The sequence below is a fragment of the Rattus rattus genome, chromosome 4 (genome assembly GCF_011064425.1).
Source record: "Rattus rattus isolate New Zealand chromosome 4, Rrattus_CSIRO_v1, whole genome shotgun sequence".
Taxonomy (NCBI): Eukaryota; Metazoa; Chordata; class Mammalia; order Rodentia; family Muridae; genus Rattus; species Rattus rattus.
The window spans coordinates 23365282-23387467 of NC_046157.1; the positions used below are offsets into that span (position 1 = coordinate 23365282).

The 22186-nt window shown below is 45.2% G+C and overlaps 1 protein-coding gene across 1 annotated transcript in view; it reads right to left on the reverse strand.

Annotated features, from left to right (window-relative positions):
• The window catches only part of Pla1a (phospholipase A1 member A), a 36872-nt gene extending 17803 nt beyond the window's left edge, over positions 1 to 19069 (reverse strand). The window contains exon 1 of the mRNA XM_032900197.1: positions 18991 to 19069. Within this exon, the coding sequence (XP_032756088.1) occupies positions 18991 to 19063 (73 nt within the window). The 5' untranslated portion in view covers positions 19064 to 19069. The remainder of the gene's footprint in view (positions 1 to 18990) is intronic.
• Positions 19070 to 22186: the final 3117 nt, after the last annotated feature.

Sequence of the window (22186 nt, forward strand, 5' to 3'; positions counted from 1 at the left end):
CAAAAGTTGCATCAGTTCTGTAAGCAGAAATCTGTGCGTGATTCTCACGCCTAAGAGTGAAATACGGAGAGGAATAGGAATACTGTTAGGTGGAGGAAGTTAAGGACCGTAGTGAAAATGGTGTGTGGTGGGGCTGAGTGAAGTCAATCTTGTCGACTCGACTGGATTTGGAACCTCCTAGGAGACACGCTTTTTGTGTGTGACTGACTTGAAGGTGATTTCAGAGAGGCTTAGCTGAGAAGGGAGGAACCAGCCCGAATGTGGGTAACACCATCCCACAGACCAGGATCCTAGATCGATTAGTGAGGTGAAACAGGGAAGGCCAGATGAGTACCACCGTTCACCTCTCTCTACTTCCTGACTGGATGCAGTGTGACCAGAGCCACCTCGTGCTCCACGGCTGTACCGTCCCACCACAATGCATCGTATCCCTCCTGAGCCCTCAGCCAAATCAAATCCTTCCTCTTCTCTTAAGCTGTGTGTGTCAGTCATGTTCTCACAGTGATGAGAAAAGGAGCTAAGACAAGGGCCAGAGAGATGGCTCAACGGTTAAGAGAACTGACTGCTCTTCCAGAGGTCCTGAGTTCAGTTTGTCCACCTCAGAATGTGACCACATTATGCAAGGGGACTTTGTATAATGATAGTTAAATTACAATGAGACTTTAATACAGTGTGGTTGGTGTCCTTAAGAAAGGAGAAATTTTGACAGAAACAGAGGAAGCATGAGGGGAACTGGCACAAGAAGAAATCGAGGGGAGAAAGCTGGGGCAGGTCCCTCATGAACCTCAGCAGGAACCTACCCTGTTTGACACTGTGAGTAGCCTTCATGACCCACACCTTCTTAAATAAAGCATCTTTCAATGTACTCCTTAGATGCAATATGCTCCAATGTCCCGGATGTTTTTATCCAGAGCCAAAGGACTTTTGACAGCATCAAACAGAAAAGACACAACCTAAAACTTTTCCCTTCCTGAAGGGAACACAGGGCTCTTGTCATCTGAGCTTGTATCCATGAGTCTACCCCTGTGATGAGGAGCTGTGGTCCTTAGCTCCCAGAACTTCTCCCAGGAACAGACTGGAGTACAAACAAGATACATTCTAACCCAAGACATGGCAGCATGGAAGAAGTAATCCTAGAATTACTGCTATGGAACAAAGATCACACAGACTTGTCTTCATGGAGACCCTTTCTCTAGTGATGACAGCACCTTTAGATTCTGCCTTAGCTATATATGCTATCAGAAGTAACTGTGACACAAACACACACACACACACACACACACAGAGAGAGAGAGAGAGAGAGAGAGAGAGAGAGAGAGAGAGAGAGAGAGAGAGCGCACAAGTGTGAACCTCAGATCCCTGGGGTGTGGAACTATTGTTAGTGGATCTTGGGAACCCAACCTTAGAGAATCGTCCACATAGCATCATCATGATGCTGAGTCTGGGACCCAGCCTCTGATGTAGCCCTTCCAGATAGCCTTGTCCTTGAAACTCCTGGGACCAAACCTATTCTGAGTGTGGCAACCTTCTCAATCTACACTTTGAACTCCCACAGTAGGTGAGGAAGATGTCTGCCTGTTCTACTTCATTTGCCGTTCAAAGCCTTTACCATTGGTTCATTTTCTTTCTTTCTTTTTTTTTTTTTTTTTGAACACTTCCTTCCCACACTCCACTTTGTTTTTAGTAGTACTGTAGCCTGAGCCTAGGGTGGTGTGAGGCAATGGCGTGGCCACTGAGATAGAGTCACAGCCCTAGTATTTTTTTAAAGATAGAATCTTACAGGACTCCATATGAGCATCAAATCCATAGGCTTGCTGCCTCAGCTTCCTGAATAACAGGATAAAGATGCGTGCCATGACATTACACTTGGCAGAACTAAACCCTCTCAAATGAGCATATGTCCCTTCAGTGAGTGCTATGGCTTGAGTATAACTTGAGTATAATCCATTCCGAATCCATTATGTCCCCAAGATGGCAATATTGAGAGGTACAGTGTGCCTTTAAGAAATGGAGTCCATCCATGTGTGATGGCACACACACACACATTTAATTGCACTATTTGAGAAACAGACAGAAGATTGTGATCTTGGGGCCAGACAGGGCTATATAGTAAATTCCAATTTACTATGGGCTAAATAATGAAATCTTATCTCAAGACACAAAGGACTGGGAAGGTAGCTCAGTGGTGGAGCACTTGTAAAAGGTCTGCTCTTGATCTGCAGGACTAGAGGAAAAACACATGAGACCTAATGAGGTCCTTGGCTCACTGGATGTGTGCCCTAGAAGCTCATAGTAGGGCCTCGGACTCTTTAACTCTTTCTATACTTAACCCAATAATAACATTTTTCTCCAATACGTGCTTCCTGCTTCTATTCTAACAGTCCATTCAAAGAAAAGATCAATCCAGTGGGGCTGCTCGGTCTTGGATTTGCACTTCCAAAACTTAATAAACTTGAACTAAGTAACAGTTCTCTTAAAGTAACTTGCCTCAGGTAACACAGAAAACCCCTCAAAGAATCAAAGTATCAATATCACTCAGACAACATTATCTAAATAAATGTCAAAATTAGAAACCAACCACAAAGTGTGGATGGAAATTTCTGGTTTGTTTGGAGACTCAGTTGTGTTACATGATTTTTTTTTCTTCTGGAAACTGTCTTATGAGAGGATGTTTTTGCTGAAGCAGGCATGTGAGCAAATGTTTTTTTACTGAAGCAGACACATGGGGGGGTATTTTGCTGAGAGCAGACATTTTGTGGCTTTTTAGAAGCTGCCTGGTAGTAGGGCATGTGATACTTTATTGGAATGGACGGTTGAGAGGATGCATGGTGTTTGGAAAGGGCATAAATAGGGCCCAGCAGATGGTGGATGATGCTCTCGCACTGGTTCACCTTGTCACTCTTTCTTGTCTTCTACCGGCTTTGCTGGTGATGCTGTGGTAAAGGAAGTTCACCTTGCCTTCTTCACCGATCATCATTTGTCATGATTTCGAGTAGAGAAATGCACCAAAGAACTCCTGGTAATGTTCTGGTGACTTCTTGCTGCTGCCGCAGACTCAGTCCAATTGGAACTGCCATCAGTGATTCGTGAATGGTGTTTGCAAGTGAACGGAGCGACTGCTGCTGTTTCCTGTGAACCGAACTGCTGATATCCTGACAATGAAGACTGGAATCGCCCCAAAGAACTATTTCTAAACAGGTCCACATTCCTTTGTCCTATAAACCTTCCTTTTTCACTACCTGTAGTGGGTGGTGGATTAGAAAGGAGGTTAAAGCATTTAAGGACCCCCTATTAAAGTCGGTTTTGAAAAACATAAGCCTACAAAAATGTATTTTAAAATACATGGGAAGTGTAAAAACTCTCTCAAGCAATGTACCTGTTAAAGAATAATCATAGTGGGGAGTGAAGAATATAAAAACTAAGTGGTGTGAAGATTTGTACAGAGTAGCTAATGCAACACTTACAGTCTCAGTATGACTTATTGGGAGGGCTTCAGACCAAGGCATTGAGTTCCCATGTTAGGAAATGGAAACTCAATACAGCACGTGTGCAACTGGAAACAAAACAGGCTTGACCAACTAGAAGCAGCCCCTTCACTTCTGACTAAGGACTTTAAGCCCACTTTAACTAACCAAATAGCTTCTTTGCAATGTTTGTCTTTCAAAATGTTTATTTTGAGGCAAGAGTGGTGGTGTACACCTTTAAGTCCAGCACTTAGGAAGCAGATGCAGGCAGACCTCTGTGAGTTGAAGACCAGCCTGGTCTACAAAGGGAGTTCCAGGACAGCCAGAGGTATACAGTGAGAGTGTCTCGAGGAATGGGTTGGGGTGCACAGTCTTAAGTGTAATATTAAGGGAAAAAGAGAAAAGTGTTTGTTTAGAGCCCGTCCTTTTAGGAAAGAATAACAGCCACTCCAGACAAAACAAAGAAACAGGAAGGTAACAGTTGAAACGAAAGAATTGGGAAGCATGAGCTCTTTACCCTATCCTAAGCAACCAAGCCATTGCAGTGTTTAGGCCAAATCTCTTCGATTCTTTTCATTCCTCACCTCTGAATGGCAAACAAACCCTGCTGGCTTTGTCATCAGAATCGCATCTTCAGAATCCAACCCTTCCCACCTATGTAATCATTACTTAGGGTTGAGCCTTGGCCATTTCTCAAGTTGACTGCCATAGGTTGTCACTGCTTTTCTGGGTTACACTACACTTGGTCTGATTGCTACACAGAAGCCAAGATTATCCCCGAGGTAAAGTTGGTCAGGTCAGGCCGGTCTTCTACGATAAAGCCTTTGGTATTTTAGTCAGAATAGAAGGTGATGTCCTCGGAACGGACTACAGGGCTCTCAAGGATCTTGTCCGGCCTCTTGAGAGCCCTTCCTTGTTGGAGACACAGAGGTCTTTGTGCTCACAGACATGCACTAAGGAGGCAGTGGTTCTTAACCTGTGGGTCGTGAACCCTTTGGGGGTCGAACAACCCCTTTCACAGGGGTCTCCTACTAGCATCAGAAAACATAGATGTTTGCATTATGATTCATAACGGCAGCAGAATTACAGTTATGAAGTAGCAACAAAAATAATTTTTGGCTGGGGAGGCGGGAATCATAGCAATATGGCTGTAGTAAAGGGTCACAGTATCAGGAAGATTGAGAACCACTGCACTGAGGGAACTTGGACTGTTAAGCACAATGGTTGTTCCTTCAAGGGAAGGAGCGCAAAACCTGTTTTTCTCCCAGAAGCATTGGGCAGATGGGCGTTCTAGCCTGGTAGCTTTTGTGTGGTCTTGTGTGGCTGGAGACTTTCTGACAGCAGACCCTCCTCCAGATCCACTCTCATAATCTTGGAGGGTTTTTTCCAGTCAATTTATAGGTACTTTAGGGAAAGGTACTTTACAAAGAGTTTTAATGTCTGATCCATGGGCATCTGACTTTGTTCCTCAAAGACATTTAGGTATGCTTTGCTGTTTGTGTGGGATCGAGTTAACCACAAGAATAGTTTTCACCAGACTGTACTGTGTTTAAATTTACCTAAAATAAATCAGTCAGGGTTAGACTCTGGCTACTGAATTGCGTTGTGCTGAACTGCCTTCTCGTCTTCTGAAACTTGTTCCTCATCTGTCCGTGAAGGACACAGGGGTCCCTGAAACTGGCACCCAATGTGTGGGGCTTGATCCTAGGAGAAGGAAGGTAAAAAGGTTGTTTTTTTGTTTTTTTTGTGTGTTTTTTTTTGTTTGTTTTTGTTTGCCTTAAATAGAAGCAGAGGCTAGGAGACTGGTCCTCTTATCCAAGGAGTCACAACCCTAAGTGAGAGAGTGAAATAGTGTGAGTTCTTCTCAGTTCTCTAAGGCAGAGCATGTTATACAGCTATTGAGATATCTGTTAAGATCCAAGGAAGCAAAAATATTTTCAGTAACAGCTCCATGACTTTGTACAAGTGAATGTAAAATTCAGTACTCGGTTTCCTGAACAAGAAACCATTGACAAATGGAAATACATAGGTGCTAATATAAAAAGGAAATATCTCCATGAAACGGGGGATAAAATTCATGTCATTATTTTGCAGTCTGGGCTGTAGTAATGTGCAGTGGGACCACAATGAGGAGGACCTCAGGACACATCTTGGCAGAGTACTGTGGTTCCATGTTTTGTCCTGCAGCTGGGATGTGGAAACCAGTCAGGCCAAATGTGGAGCGCTAAATTGCATTTACCTTGTGCCACTGCAGCGTGCTGGGTTCAAGGGAAGCATTGATATACCACTCATGGGGTGGGAAAATGCAGCCTAAAATGTGGGAGGCCAAAGCTGGGGTTCCCTAACTCCTGGGCATCCAGCCAGTGCTGGAAACCATGCAGAGGAGTAGAGAACAGAGGGCCAGGGGTTCACAGGCCTGCAACAAGGCTGGGACTGGGATCCTCAGACCCCTAGACATCCAGATCCTGCTGGAAGTCACCTAGGAGCTGAGGACAAACCTAGGGTTGGGGAGGGGGAACTCTGGTTTAGCTCATCTGAGATTGTCCTGGTTGTCTAGGAGCACAGAGAAGCCTTCTGCAGGAGAGTTAGGTGGAACAGCTCTGTAGACAAAGGCCTTTTTCCATGCTCCCCTTGGTGGTTCTCGATGAAAGAGACAGTCCTTGGCTCCAAACTGTTCATTGTTCATGGTGGAAAATGGGTGCATACCCCCTCCTCAGGGTGGACCTGGAGATTAAATAGTTTTTGCAGGGAGGAATGTCCAGGAAGGAAAACTTATTGGCTAAACTCTCAGGGCTTCTAGATACATCATTTTTTAAAAAATGATTTATTATATATAAGTACACTGTCACTGTCTTCACACACACCAGAAGAGGGCATGAGACCCCATTACAGATGGTTGTGAGCCACCATGTGGTTGCTAGAAATTGAACTCAGGACCTCTGAAAGAGCAGTCAGTGCTCTTAATCGTTGAGCCATCTCTCCGGCCCTAGATACCTTGTTACCATGGAGAACTCTATTCTGATCTACATGACAGTGGTCATGTTCCTATGTAGGTAGTGTGGTATGTAGGGAGTGTGGTCATGTGACAGGAGCAGGTGAAGCTCCTACCGTCCTCTCAGAGGTTCTGGGGCTCCAATCAGTTCAACTCTACCAAGTTTCCTGGCATGATCCCTGCCCCACAGGGACCTGCTGTTCCTACATTTAAGGAGACAGATTTAGACATGTTGCACTTGCCTTAAACATCCCAGATTTATATTCATGTACAGCAAGTATTCATTCTCGTCAATCTGATTTAGAAATGCTGTCTATGCTCCCTCACTTTAAGAGACTACTTGAAAAATTAGGGACATAGTCAACAGGAAAATGATTGGGCCAAATGTCCTATCGTGACAGTCCTTAAAATGTCTGTGATGTTAAATCCTCAAAATACAAATGCGCATCAACAAGGCCATTTGCTTTTGAGTTCTTAAAGAATTTCTGAAAATCTTTCTCTGCCAGTGGCATGCGTGCTCCATTTACGGATATGATGTGGGAAATTTTAAGTATGGATATTGTTGTTCCTTGGGGGTATACGAAAATATGTAAAGCTGCCTTAATCCTAGGATAATAGTCGCGTTGGAAATCAAAATATTGTGACAAATGTGGTGATCAGGCAGAAAGGAACGGTAACAATAACATCCCTTTTAATTCTTCATGCTTCGTGGAGTGGGCAACAGAGCAATGCTCTTGATACAGAAGAGCCGTCGGGCTCAGTGCTGTGAGCCCAGAGAACGACTGATCATGGACTAACTGTGGATTCTCGGGACACTTTCAAACGTAAAGTTAACGAGCTCTGTCCTGAGATTCTTGCTCTCATTAACGGAGCAGTGCAACAGGAAGTAGCAGATACCCTGGTCAGGCAGCTCAGGGTTGATAGAGCCACCAAAGAGGGCCGATGACACAAACAACACGCAGGGGTTTCTCTGACTGGGGGTCAGCCACGCAACGTCAGGACAGCTGTCAGTTCAGCTCTCCTCTCACGCTGCAGAAGCTACTCAAACAACTTCTCAAGGGAGACCCTGCTTGGAATGGAGGAGTAAAGGACCTCAGGAAAATGAATGCAAATTAACTAATTAATTAATTAATATCTAGTAATCTAGTTCTTTGCCTTTGCCCGTGAAGTAAAAAGGGAAAGTGTTAGGCTAAGGAATGTTGATCCAAATTTGTGACCCAGACAACAACAAAATATAAACTGGTCTCAAGAGTGTATCCAGTGATTTAGGAGGAACAGGATTTCCTGAAATGGCATTAAATTCCTAGCTTTATAGACAAGATGGTTATCAGTGGGTGGATGTCCTGTGTTGACCTTATGCATAGACAACTCCCTTTTAGAGGCATTCTAGACACCCGGGCAGGTGATTCCGGATTAGCCAAGAACAAGAATCTCCACCCTGGCAGATGTCTAGGGGCCCACGTGTTCAAGCTGTTGGAGGCCAATGGCATTCTTTAAAAAGTACTGATGTGTTAAATTGAACTGACAAAGATACTTCTTTAGCAAGGCATGCCCCATCTTGTCTCAGGACTTTCATACATTCCGTGGGGAAGAGATACATTACAACAAATGCATGTAACAGTTCTACATCGGAGAGTTATAAGAAAGTGGAACCCCACCCCACCACCACGTGGGGATCATTGATCGAGCCTCATCATACAGCTTTTAAAACTACAGTGGGTTTCTGATGACCCAGTATGGATTGATCAGGTGCCCCTTCACAGGAAAAGTTAACACAGACCCAATTTCTAGATGCAATTGTAACTAAGACATATAGACCCTCCAGTGAGTCCTTGGGATCCCCCTTCCGCATGTCTGTGCACACAAAGACCTCTGTGTCCCCTACACTTACTTTGCACACTCTGTTCCAGCCAGGTGTCCCCTTTGTTCTCCCTCCGGTGAGAAGCCCTTGCTGTTGTCTCTTTCTGGAATGTTCTGCCAGGCATTCGTGTGTTTAATCCCTCCTCCCCATCAAGCCTGTCTCTCAGATGCCATTTTCTCTCCTCCTTTCTACCTCAGCCTCTCATCCCCTCAATCTTTCTTTCTTTTGGGTATTGTTTGGTTGTTTGTTTGTTGTTGTGGGACCGTGAAAGGCACCCTGGTTCCTGGTTGAGGTTTAAACCCTGGTGACGCTGAAAAGGACGATAGGCTTTTCGCTCGAGTCCCAGGAAACCAGGCTGGTCACTAACTGCAGCCCTCCATAGATTTGTGACCATCAGTCACGTAAGCCAAGCCCCTTCACAGGTAGAGAACTGTGACCACAGGTCACATAGGTGCAAGACAGATCTCCATTATAATGAGGTACCCAAAGGCCAATCACCTTTTCTTCCCTGCAAAGGGTATTTAATCTCAGGCCCACTCTGAGAAGTCGGGTATGGTTTTACACATCCACTTTCCACCATAACAATAAAGTCCCTAAAACCATGGACTGCCTCTTTTCATCAGGATCTGCTGCGGGGAGCCATAGGGAAGGCCTTCACCTACAGAGCTGCCGCCTAATCTTCTGAAGAAGACCTCCCTGTGCTCCCAGCTCCACCACCAAGCCTGCAGCCTGCCACCATCAAACCAAGGAATTCCCCAAGGGACCAACCAGAGCTCCCCCTTTCTCCCCCTCAGCCTCAGGCTAGATCCAGCCCCACTCTGTTCTCAGCTCTTCTCCAGCATCCCAGCTGCGGCTCCTAGAGAGCCTGAGAACCAGACACCCCGGCCTCTTTGAAGAACAGGGGACCTCAGAGCTAGCTCTGACTGTGTCCCTCGCTCAGACAGACAGCGCTTCCCCACCCACGGAGCGGTGTCCAGCAACTCCCACAGCTCGGCACCAGCCAGGCAGTGGGCATAGAGTAAGGGTGATTAATTTCCCTCATTCTGCCTTCCCAGCGGAGTGGATGGGGGACGGGGGACTTAAACCTACAGTTTGTTTTGTTTTTCCTAGACAGGGTCTTTCTGTGTAGCCCTGGCTGTCCTGGGGGCAAGAGAGACCTCAAACTCAAAGATCCGCCTGCCTTCAATCTTTCTTAACCTGATCTTTCTTCCTTGTGTAGAAATCATCACTTTCTAATCCACCCTGCACCTGTTTATTGATCATCTCCCCGCGCTATAGGAGATTCTCAAGCAAGGCAAGGTTTCATATCCATTTTCTTTATTCTACTGCTTAGACTAGTACCTACCACACACAAAATGCTCATTCCAAGAGCTGGCTCTCCAATAATAATAATAATAATAACAATAATAATAATAATAATAATAATAATAATAAACCAGATGTACTTTGATAAGACCGAGTAAGAAAAAAAAATGGAGGACATCACCAGTAAAAAGTATCAAGGATTGAAAAGACAAATCAATACAGACACAATTGATTTCTTTTACAAATCATAAAAGGACATATTTATACCCAGCCAGAAATTAAAATTAGAGAATTTTCTATGATTGCATACTTTCTTAGAAAATATATATAGTTTGCTAAAACTTAGTCAAAAAAATAAAGAAAAAATAGCACACTTAAAGCTACAGTAGAAAGGAATTGAAACAGTAGTTTTCGAACCATCCATCAAAGAAAGAAAGAAAGAAAGAAAGAAGGAAAGAAAGAAACCCTAACAGGTTAGACAGAGTTACAGAGAGCTTCTACCAACCCTGAACTTCTCAGTTTTACACATTACCACAGAAAACAGAAAACAGGAAACAATACCAACTCATTCTATAAGAATAATTAAGATAGAGAATCTAGGTAAAATACCAGCAAATCAAAACCCATCAAGGATAACAAGAACAAGGGCCCCAAAATATATCATGGTCAACCAGGGTTTAATCCACGAAATAAAGGGTTTGTACGATTGGTAATATTGACATATAAATAACAAGCTCTTCTCAATTCTTGCAGCTCCAACTAAAATGGAGAACCAACCTGTTCTCCAGGGTGTGGTGGCACATGCCTGTAATTTCTGTACTCTGGAGGCTGAGGCAGGAGGATTGTAATTCAAGGCAATCTTGAATTACACAGAGAGATCCTGCCTCCAAAAAAAAAATAATAATAACAAAAAGGAGGAGGAGGAGGAGGAAGGGAGGAGGAAGAGGAGGAGGAGGAGGAAGAGAAGGAGGAGGAAGAGGAGGAAGAGGAGGAGGAAAAGGAAGAGAAGAAGAAAGGGTTATCTGTGTTGCCGTCTTTGTTCTTTTTTTTTTTAAGATTTATTTATTTTATGTGAGCACACTGTCTCTATCTTCAGACATACTAGAAGTAGGCATCGGATCCCATTACACATGGTTGTGAGCCACCATATGGATGCTGGGAATTGAACTCAGGACCTCTGGAACTCAGTGCTCTGAACCGTTGAGCCATCTCTCCAGCCCATGTTGTCGCCTTTGTTAAATATTATTCTGGAGGTCCAGGTTCTTGCTAGAGAAACAAGACAATAAATTGAAAATAAATTGTAGAATTTGACAGGGGAGAGGGGGAAATGCCAGTATTTACAGGTGATAACTTGTTGATCATGGGCTGGAGAGACAGTTCAGTGGTTAAGAGAATTCACTAACCTTTTCAGAGAGTCTGACTTGGTTCCCAGCACCCACATTGGACATCTGCAATTCCAACTCCCGGAAACCTGATGTCCTCTCCTGGCCTCTGTGGGCACCTGAACACCTGTGCATATAACACATTCTCTCTCTCTCTCTCTCTCTCTCTCTCTCTCTCTCTCTCTCTCTCTCTCTCTCTCTTAAAACTGTCAGTCATTTAAGAGTATAAAACCTGGCTCAGTGAACCATGCTCTGAGGCTCCCCATTCACTCAGGCATTTCATGAACCAAACATCAAGGACAGACGGGCATCAGTCCCTTCCGATGGGAAGAGAAAAAGACAGGTCCTTGCTGCCAGAGTCTGCAGAGACCTTCTGCATCAAGTATATCATTTGCCGCTTGGGCTTTCAATTGATTGAGGTGTGTACATTTTCCTTTTAGGTTGCTTGTGTGAGAGATAGACTAATACTTCACCTACTGTTTATAGTACTGGTCTCTCGAGGGCTGGCCAGAGGACTTAGCAGGTGAGGGTACCTGCTGTTCAGTCTGGTGACCTGAGTTCAATCTTCAGACTCCAGAGGTGAAAGAAGAAGAAGAAGAAGAAGAAGAAGAAGAAGAAGAAGAAGAAGAAGAAGAAGAAGAAGAAGAAGAAGAAGAAGAAGAAGAAGAAGAAGAAGAAGAAGCAGCCGCCAGATCTACAAGTGCAAACCCCTTCCACACATTATATACACATACACAACAACGACGACAGTAATAATAAAATTATACGTTTAAAATCCCCTATTCCCTGGACTAACCTCTGTCTGAGCATGAAGTGATCTTTGCTCTATTTTTGGTTTCAGTTTCCAGTTAGGTTTTTTTTTCCTGTATACATTCTTGTCATTGTGCCTATTTTTACTCTATAACATTTTTTTTAATTTTCATTTTTTTATTCTTTGTATTTTCAATTTCAATTTTCCAATTAGGTTTTTTTTTTCTATATCCATTCTTGTTATGATCACTTTCATTTTGTAATATCGTCTGCCTTTTTTTAACCCTTGGTATCAGTGGTGTATTTTAAGATCTATAGAGAGAATTTTTTAAAAGTTTGTCTCATTTGCAATTGAAAAAACATAATCATGAAAAGGAAAAAGGAACCAATATGGCATATCTTCCACAGCATTTCAAAATACAAATGTGTTGGAGCTGTGTATGTGTGTCTGTGTGTGTAGTTTGGAGGCAAAATGAAATGTGTGCTTAGTGAGTGCAAACCCCTAGCTTGGTTCCTTGCATCAATACACACACACACACACACACACACACACAGAAACACAGAGACACACACACAGACACACGCACAAACAGACACACACACAAACAGACACACACACACAGACACACACAGACACACACACACAGACACACACACACACACACACGCACAGACACATACACAGAAACACAGAGACACACACAACACACAGAGAGACACACAGACACAACACAGACACAGAAACACACAGCACACAACACACAGGCACACACACACAGATACACAGAGACACACACACAGAGAGACACACAGACACACAGAGAGACACACAGACACATAACACAGACACACAAACAGAAACACAACACACACACAGAAACACACAGCACACAACACACAGGCACACACACACAGACACACAGAGACACACACACACAGAGACACACACATAGACACACACAACACACAGAGAGACACACAGACACACAAACAGAAACACAACACACACACAGAAACACAGCACACAACACACAGGCACACACAGAGAGACACACAGACACACACACAGAGACACACAGACACACAGAGAGACACACAGACAGACAACACAGACACACAAACAGAAACACAACACACACACAGAAACACACAGCACACACACAAACACACAGCACACAGGCACACACAGACACACACACACAAGCTTGAGGCAGTAGCTCAGCAGAACACTCCGTGGGTTCTATGCGAATATGTGCAACCCTGGGTTTAATGCATGGCACCACTAAGAAACAAAAGCAAATCCCAAAGGGAGCAGTGCTCATCTTACATAGTAATGGTTCTCAGAAGAAAGAGGGTGGCACCGGATGTGGTGGCCTACTGACTTACGGGGCAGAAACAAAAGGATCAAAGCAAGTTCAAGGCTAGCCTGATCCACACACATGGCAAGTCCATCCAACCAGGGCTCATATGTCTCAAAACACAATAAGACAATGAGAGGAAAAATATTATAGAGGTAATTATCAGAGCTAAAGGAGTTTGCGTACTCAGATCAAAAACTCTTAGAGTGAAAAACAAGAATTAAAGAAATCTATGATAGGGATCACTCTGGCATAGATTATACTATGTATATATATGACTATGTGTTACATAGTTATACTGTGTAATACAATACTCCAGAGTATTAGCGGGAAAAGAAAGGAGATTTTATATGCTGTAGGTGGGTTATAACATGGGTAAAGGACCTTGGAGGACAATTTGATATTAAAGACAGAAGGCCACCGAACCAGGATGCAGTGGCTCCATTCTCAGAAGTCAGTCTTACATGTGTCCCACTGTGGCAATGTGCATGACAGAAAAACATGTGGGGATGGTCCAGCTGTGTTTCAGTGGACAGAAATGAAGAAGTAGTGTGTGTGTTTGTAATTTCATAGCCAGCAATGTTTAATAGATCAAAGAGGATCTGAAGCAAAAAGAACCTCGTGTTTGTCCATTTGCTCGGATGGTTAGAAGGTTGGTAAAAGGCTGTCATTTTTGTTTTTTTACTAAATTGTCTTACATCCTTATTTTATAATTTTATTACATTCACATTTAAAAGAGCAAAGAATAAATGGAAGGAAGCCTGGGAAAGCTTAAACTCTGTGTCTGGTTGCCCGTAAGCAGTGTTCCCCCATCTATCTATCACAGTTTTACATGAATTTTATGTAAAAATTTTAAATATTTTCTAACTTTTGTCCTTTCTTGAATGATTTGTTATTATTTTATATGTATGTGTGAGTGCTTACATGTCTATGTGGCACTTGCATTCCCAGAGCCCAAAGAGTCCAGAAAAGGTTGCTGTATGCCTTCAAATTGGAACTATAAGCACTTGTGAACCACCATCTAGGTACTGGGAACTCAGCCATGGTCCTTTGCAAGAGCAGCCAGTGTGTATAACCACTGAGCCACCTGTCCAGCCCTTTCTATGATGTAAAAAGTAAATAATTCAAAACAGTGCAAAGGGGGTGCAGGCAGTAATATATAATCTATCAATATAGAAAATGCCTGTTTGTCCTTTCAGAATAAAATTAAAAAAATCTCAAATTTATCTCTCCACACACCCCCTCCCCAGAGGCAATGTCTGCACACGTTTTGTTACTTTTTTTTTTCTACCTTCCGAGAAAAGTTTAATCTGAACAGGCATAGAGCATATATTTATATGGTTTTGTAGTGGAAAATACCTAGAATTTAACCAAAGAGAGGAAAAAAAAATCTATTCTGCAAACTTAAAAGCACTAGGCCTTGAAGAATATGTCAACCAACTCAGAACTCAAGCCTCTTCAGAGAAAAGAGAAGTGGCTGATGGGAAGAAAGACCTTAGATGCCATTCCAGGATACTCTTGTAAGAAGAAATGGAAGGTGGTAGAGGAGCTCTAGATAACGGGGCCCAAATTCCCTGGTAATGAAGAACCGGTCCTCGGGCTTCTTGATTCTGGCGCAGTCTTTCTCTGAGGTGATTAACTCTGACAAAGCCATTAGGCTTTGGGGACCAAAAATTCTCTTTTAAGCAGACCCAGAGTTCCGGGCACACGAAGGGCTTTATGAAGCTTCCTTCATAAAAGGAACCTGGAATTCAATCGTGCAACCAGAGACGGTGTCCGACTCTCATTCAGGGGGAAGAGGGGTCGACATCCGACTGTTCTCTGCCCACGACGTTCCTCTGGGGCTGCACCTTCAGTTTTCCTCTTGGGAAAACAAGAGTTCTAGGCCATGATAAAGGGAACGTGGGAAGTTGAGAGACAACAGCTCTGGCAGGTGACAAGGACGGAAGTCAAGTGACGTAATTCCTGAGCGTGGAGGAGAGCCACTCTGTCTTCTTCCTTCTCAAGTTCACACAGAGCTCCTCGGGTCAGGCACGCAGAACGGAAGCTACCTTGAGCGGAATTCCGATCACCCTGCTGTACACAGCCCCGCCCCTGCTCCAGCCCCCTTGACTCTGGCTAGTTGGAGAGTTTCAGATCCCAAACGTGCTTCACGACTGTCGCAGTCGTCACCCTCTAAAGTCCACTGGAGGATCTCCTTAGCTAAAGCAAGGAGGTGTACTCCATTCCAAATGGTGGATGGATGCCCCTCAAAGCCGGCAACCAGCCAGTTCTCCGGGGTGAGTGGATTTCAAGAACACTCCCGCGACCTTGCTCTTCATCTTCGCTATACCAAGAGGAAATGATGTAAGAGCGAAGACAGAATTTTGCCCTCCCTGGGATCATACTCTGGTAAGGAATGACCAAGCCACCGTTCATGAGTCACTGCACTAACGTGGGCCCGAAATAAAGACTGAGAGTGAGAGTCTGATGCTGAAAAGGCTCTTGTCCAAGAGAAGAGGGGGGCTTGGTAGATTAGATGGGGCTCAGTACAGCCGAAAGTGAGAATACCTCACCCTCATTCCGGATGCTCTACCTGGAATCCTGTCTGTTTAGAAGCCATGAAAGAGTTACTGTCCCAAGACCACCAAATCTTTCTTTTGGGTTAAGGCGAATGAATATTTATTTTGGTCTAGATTAATCCACAGGTCTCACACAAGCTAGGGAAGAGCTAATCACCACAGGGAGGATTCCACGCAAGGCCCGAATATATATTTATATTTATAAAAATATTCTACACATATGAAATGTTCATAGTAGGGTCACACTATATCTTCTGAGCTACACTTTTATAGAGTTTCGTGCCTCCTTGCCGTTTAAATCTTAGAAATTGTGGCTTTCACTTTATTTGGTTGTTCATCTTTGTAGCATACGCAGTAGGAAGGATGAGGTAAATGTTGGCTGTCCAAGTGCAGAGCTTGCAGAAGATGCCTGTGTTCCAAGTCGTGGGCTCCCTCCCTCATGGTTTTGCTTTGAGGACACTGCAGACTGGGAGAAAGGTGGGGACTCCCACCATAGCTAGGCTCCTGCCAGACATGCAGGAGAGGTATCACCTGAGCTGGCTGTTGAGGGGTGGGTACCTCAGGCAATCCTGAGGTATCTATCACCTGAGCTGGCTGTTGAGAGGTGGGTACTTCAGGCCATCCTGGCTGCTTCTCCTCAGTTTGCCCAGCCTAACTTGGGCTGGGCAGGCCCTGAGCTTTCTAACACTCTGACAAACCTTCTGTCTCCCCACTGAACACTGTGGTCTGTGGCTCACCTTGTCAGCAGTAACTAATGAAGGGCCCCCCTTTTGGGAGGGATAGGGTACTCTTTTGGGGCCCGGATCATTTAGCTAGCCTAGATAAATGTCAGGAAATGAAAGTGAGGCCCACGCCCAGCTGTTTCCCCCTAAGCAGTCAAAGCTCCAGGTTCTAAGGGTTCAGGGATAAGATGCCAGCCACAGCTACTGTCAAAAACGCAAAGGTTTCTCAGAAAAAGAAGAAATAAACACAAGACTTTCAGGGAAGTCAGAGTATGAGTGTGAGGCCTGTGGTGCTGAGAGAAAAACCTGTAAAGCCGTCTGACTGAGAAAACACTCAGGGACCGTGGCTTAGCACTTAAGGTGGCTTTTCACCCAGCTCGATGACCTGGGTTGGATCCCTGAGATCTGCAAGGCTGGGAGAGAGAACCAATGGGCACGATGTCAGCCCAATAAATTGTCCTTCGACGTGCACCTCTCTCTCTCTCTCTCTCTCTCTCTCTCTCTCTCTCTCTCTCTCTCTCTCTCTCTCTCCATATATATATTTAAAGAAAGAAAACACCTGAGACCATCACCTGGACTGCCATGAAGAATTGTGCAGGTGCCCAGTCAAGACAGCAGGGTGGGCGACAGAGGGACCGTCTTGGTGGAGAGTCACATTGGTACCCTCCTCCGTTCATGACTCTTGCTCATGAGCTCTTTCTTCCCTTTGCCTCGGGCCCCCGTGGTGAACGTACAGGGACTACAGCTTTCTTTTTCTATCACTCCTAACCTACCGGCTTTCCCAAATCGCCCACTTTAAAGAACAGGAAGTGTTAACCCAGTACACACTGTCCTTGTTGGCAGCAGTAACTTAGTTAAGGCGGAAAGGTCAGGGAGTTTCTGGGAAATAGAAAACCTTGAGCCTGTCAGGTCTGTCTGAAGGAAGATGACAGCAGATAAAGGCAAGCCGGTGGGGTAAGGGCTCTGAAGACATTGCTAGCAAGCGCTAGCTTCCTCTGCACGGACATCTGGAATCCCACCCAGGTTGTGAACTGACCTAACCGCAACCCGATAGCCTGGCTCGAGGCTTCTGATCTCCTTCTGTCTTATCTAGAACCACAAGCTTGCTACCAGGTAAGATTGCAAAGAAAGTCTGGGGACAGTTCTCTTCCAGTCTTCCCACCCTGAAATTTCAATTTGGGCCTGCCAGTGAACACCTCCGGCCCCTCAGCAGGGAGAGAGTAGCTCTGAAGCAGCGAAGGAGCCTACAGGACTGCCTCTCCCAACAGCGCACGCGCGCGCACCCTTACCAGCTGGTACGCCACCCACAGCTCTTCTAGGAGCATCTGGGATACATCCTATCTTTTTCCTACAGTGGCTGGTGACAATTCTGTCCCCCTTCCTCCCATCAACTATTCACTAATAATAAAATCACCCGAATATAAGCGACTGTCACAGGTCCGAGTGTACACACACTGCCTGCAGTCCTTTACAGCATCCCAGTTTGGTAAGAATAATCTCCAAGGACGGATTAAGGAAAGTCACTTCCGGATGCTCCAGTGGAGCAATCGGTTAGTGTGTGGTACTTAAAGAAGTCACTTCTTCAAAGCCCTGCAGCTAAGACACGAAGACAGATCGATAAACTCACACCGTGTCTGTAGACTCATCGTCTACTCCCTCAGGTAGCCTTGCTGCCTACGGGGCAGCAGTACGGTACCATTCACCGAGCATGCGCTAAATACAGAGCGATAGACTGGAGCCCCAAACTCTCCCCTTTATAGAAACAAACAACCGAGGGAGATAAAAACCCACAGGAAGCGGAGGAAAAGCTGCCTCGGCTGTAAGGAGAGAATAGATCCCTGTGATCTGGACTTTGTACCAGGGAAGGCATGCCGAGCAGCGCAGTGAATTGCTGCAAGCAGGAAAGACCCCTCACAAGAGGAGAAGGATAGATCTGAGCAACTCCCAGTGGACGTTCAGCAGCTGAGAAACACCTTAGGGAAAGCCAGAGAAGCAGTCTGTTGTTGGGAGGTGGCCAGAGGAGACGCTTGCGATTGCGCTGCTCCCTGGGTGTGCAGGCGAGTGTGGTGTGCATGTGCATGTGTGTCTACATGCATATGTGAATACATGCGTGTAAGAGAGAGAGAGAGAGAGAGAGAGAGAGAGAATGTGTGTGTGTGTGTGTGTGTGTGTGTTTGTGTGTGTGTGTGTGTCCCACACATGACAAAATTGTTCTTAACGTTTTCCAAAAGTTAATTTGGCAAACTTAAATTAGCTACATCTTGAAACAGTGGCCATCGGGAGGATGGAAATAAGTATTGAGAGTTACTCGAAGGTTATTTTGTTAAAGTCACCTTGGCTTGTACAAGGTGAAAAGGGTTGTAAGTCGAATTTTAGACAAATGAGTCAGGAGATGGGGGAAGTTCAGTTTGGGTGCCCTGAGAAGAAGGCACTGGTCTCACCATTAATTCCCATTTTGGTAAGAGGGTTTTCCCCCCTTTCTTTTAAAATTACCGCCAGAGATAGAGAACTTTTAGGGGACCTTCCAAAGTCAGGCTATGTAAGAGCGCAGTTTAAGAAAAAAGATTCCACCCAAGGCTCAAACCCTTGACTTACCTGATCTTCCAATGCTGAGCCATAAAAGTGATCCCCACAACCAGAAGCATGTCCCCCAGAGGCCAGGACACATCGCTGGGCTGGAGTCTTGGAGCCAGAATGAAGAGGAAAGCCTGGGATGTCACATAGCCCAGCCTCCCATCAAACACACTACGCCCACTTGGGACTTCGTAATCAGTAACTGGCTCCACGGCGTGTAAAATAAATAAATAAACAAATAAACCTTCCTATTTGTTTAACATCTGGAGTTTCCAGTTTCTTCTTCTCAATGAAAATGAACGCGCTTCCCACATTTTTTTTTTTTTTTTGAAAGCAGGGAACATTGAAACAAACTGTTCTTCCTCTCTGCGCCAAACAAGGATCAGGAAATGCCTTTCCACGGCTACATTTCCCATTATGAAATGTCAGTGATGGCCAAGCTGCCTTTCATCTCCCCGTGGTTACAAAACTCTCACCGTAATGGAATTTCTGGGGACATGTTTGTCCCAGGATACTGAGCAGCTGGAGGCTGGAAACCTCTTTCACTTTTGGATCCCCGTGAGCAGCCAGCAACACACGGTCGTGTACGTTTACGGGACAGAGTAAAAGGAGATCCAATAGTTTTCTGCCTTCCACAGCCTCTTGGGTTAGAAAGTCAAGTCCCGCACAAGAGAAAAGACATCTCGCTGCCTGGGCTCATAGGTAGAGACAAGAGTGGAAGCGGTGAATGACATGGGGACAGAGTTGACGGAAGTGGTCTAGCCTGAGTTTGGAGCTGGAAAGTCTGTCCTCTCCTGCGGCCCCCTTACTCCAGGGGTGTGTGAAATCACCCAATGTGATATTTTTGCTGGTTAGGGCAGGGTAGCGCAGGGCAGGGTAGGGAGGGCCCCTCCCAGACCAGTGCTCCTGCAACAGAAGCACACGGGTGCAAGGCAGAGAGTCGACAGCAGGCAAGCGCCATCTTTTCTCAACAGTAGCTTCGTAAGGAGGTGCTGTTAACACACCACATGCTTTGCAGCCCTGTCAGGGCACATCAAGAAGCTTACAATGGTGATGCTGGGTAGGGGTTTAGAGTAGGCCCAGAACACAGCCTCTGAACCACTGCCCTGGAAGTACGCATGGAGCAGCCTAGACAATTGGTGAGTACCTGGGTTCAGTGAGAGACCTTGTCTCAAAAGATAGTGGAAGTCAGCAGACATGGAGCTCTGCCACACAGACGCATGTGCATGCGCGCGCATGTGCGCACGCACGCACGCGCGCGCGCACACACACACACACACACACACACACACACATATACAAGTTTTAAAATTTGAAATGTATGAAAATTTATGGTGAAGAATGAATCTCTTACCCACTTTTGCCACCTACTTCCAGTTCCCAGAGTCCGTGGAAGGCCTCACGGTCACCATTTTCATTTTTTTTTTTTTTATTGATTTTTATTGTAAATAGAGTCTTCTCTCATACAATTGAAGGACCCTAGGGGCTTTCGCCAGCCTTACACCCACCCGACTGAGGTCAAGGCAAGGCAAGTTCCATTCTCCACCCACAGGAACATCCTTGAGTATAAAATTCTCAGAATGTACTGACTGATGCTTGCTAGCCAATACATTTAAAGGTTAATATGCTTAGCCAATAAGTTTTAACTGTAACCTTGCTGATGGAACCTGTGCCCCTAAAAAGTATAAAACCGCTTGTAATAGCCATTTGGGGTCGCCTTCTAGTCACACGCCTTGAGGGACTAATTGAAGGTCGACCCTGAGGTGCCGAAAATAAACTTCTTGCTTTTGCATCGATCTGTGTCTCACCTGGAGTAAATGACTGGATTAATATGTAAAATAAAAGGCTGGGCTTACAGTCTGCAGGAGATGAGCTATCCAGAGAATTGTTTAGAATAGCGAGGAAGAACTATTTGGAGAACTGTCTCGGCAGATTGTAGGGGGTGGGGGAGCTGTCTAGAAGTCTCCAGAGAAAGAAAGAAAGCAGATCAGAGAGAAAGCAGGCTAGAAAGCCGTCTCCCGCAGAACATAGGCCATCAGCTTGGACCCACGATTTGCCTTCAAGTCATTTGTTTTTAATGCTCCCAGACACCCTTTTTCTCAGAGCTTCCCCCCAAGCCTAGACTGGTTCTCGGCAGGTGGGCCATGCTCTTCTGGTGTCCTCTATCCCCTCTGACTCCTACAGTCTTCCCTCCCTCTCTTCCCTGGGATTCCCAGATCTCCGAGGGGAGGGACACGATGGCGATCTCCAATTTAGACTTCCTCTCCGCCTGATGTCTGGCTGATTCTCTCTGCATCTGCTCCCATCTGCTGCCAGAGAAAGCCTCTGATGGCAACTGGACAAGGCACTGATCTGTGAGTGTAGGAGAATACCATTAGCAATCACAGACGTCACTAAACGTCAGTTGGCCACTCCCACAAGCTCTGCACCACCATTTCGCCAGCACAGTTTCCGGGTAGAACACACTGTAGGCTGAAGGTTTTGTGGCCAGGTTGGTGTCTTGGTTTCCCTTTCCATAGCTTTCAAAGTACCTGCTCACACCAGAGAGATTAGAACGTAGGGTAAAGGTTCCATGCCAGCCACGTCTCAACCTATGTTCAATGAGCTTGTGTGAATGTTGCTCTAAGCTGTCATGCACGCTGTCATTTTTCAGAGAGGGCCTTCTGTCCTACCATCTACCTGGATTATTTAGGGTTCTCCATGGACCCCTTCTCCATGGACTCAACATAATGCAGCCCAGTCCCACCACTGAAGCCTTGTCTGCTACAAAAGATGGCCAGTTCAGACTCTGTGTCCTCCATTATCAGGAGTCCTCACTAGGGTCACCCTCTAGATTCCAAGAAGTTTCCACGGCACTAGGCTTTCACACCACCACCCCCAAACATCCCCCAATCCTAGATGTCTCTTCTGCACTCTCTCCCTTCATCCCTTGCTGCCCCTCCCACTCTCCTCCCTACTTCTTCCAGTCCATCTGCAAAATCTATTTCCCTCTCTTAGGGAGATCCATGTTTCCCCCTCTAGAGTCCTCCTCTTTACCTAACCCCTCTGGATCTATAAATTGTAGCTTGATTATCATTTATATAACAGTCAATATCACTTATAGGTGAATACATGCCATATTGGTCTTCCTGGGTCTGAGTTACCTCACTCAGGATGATTTTTTTTTTCTAGTCGCATCTATTTGCTTGCAAAGCTCATGATGTCAGTTTTTAACAGC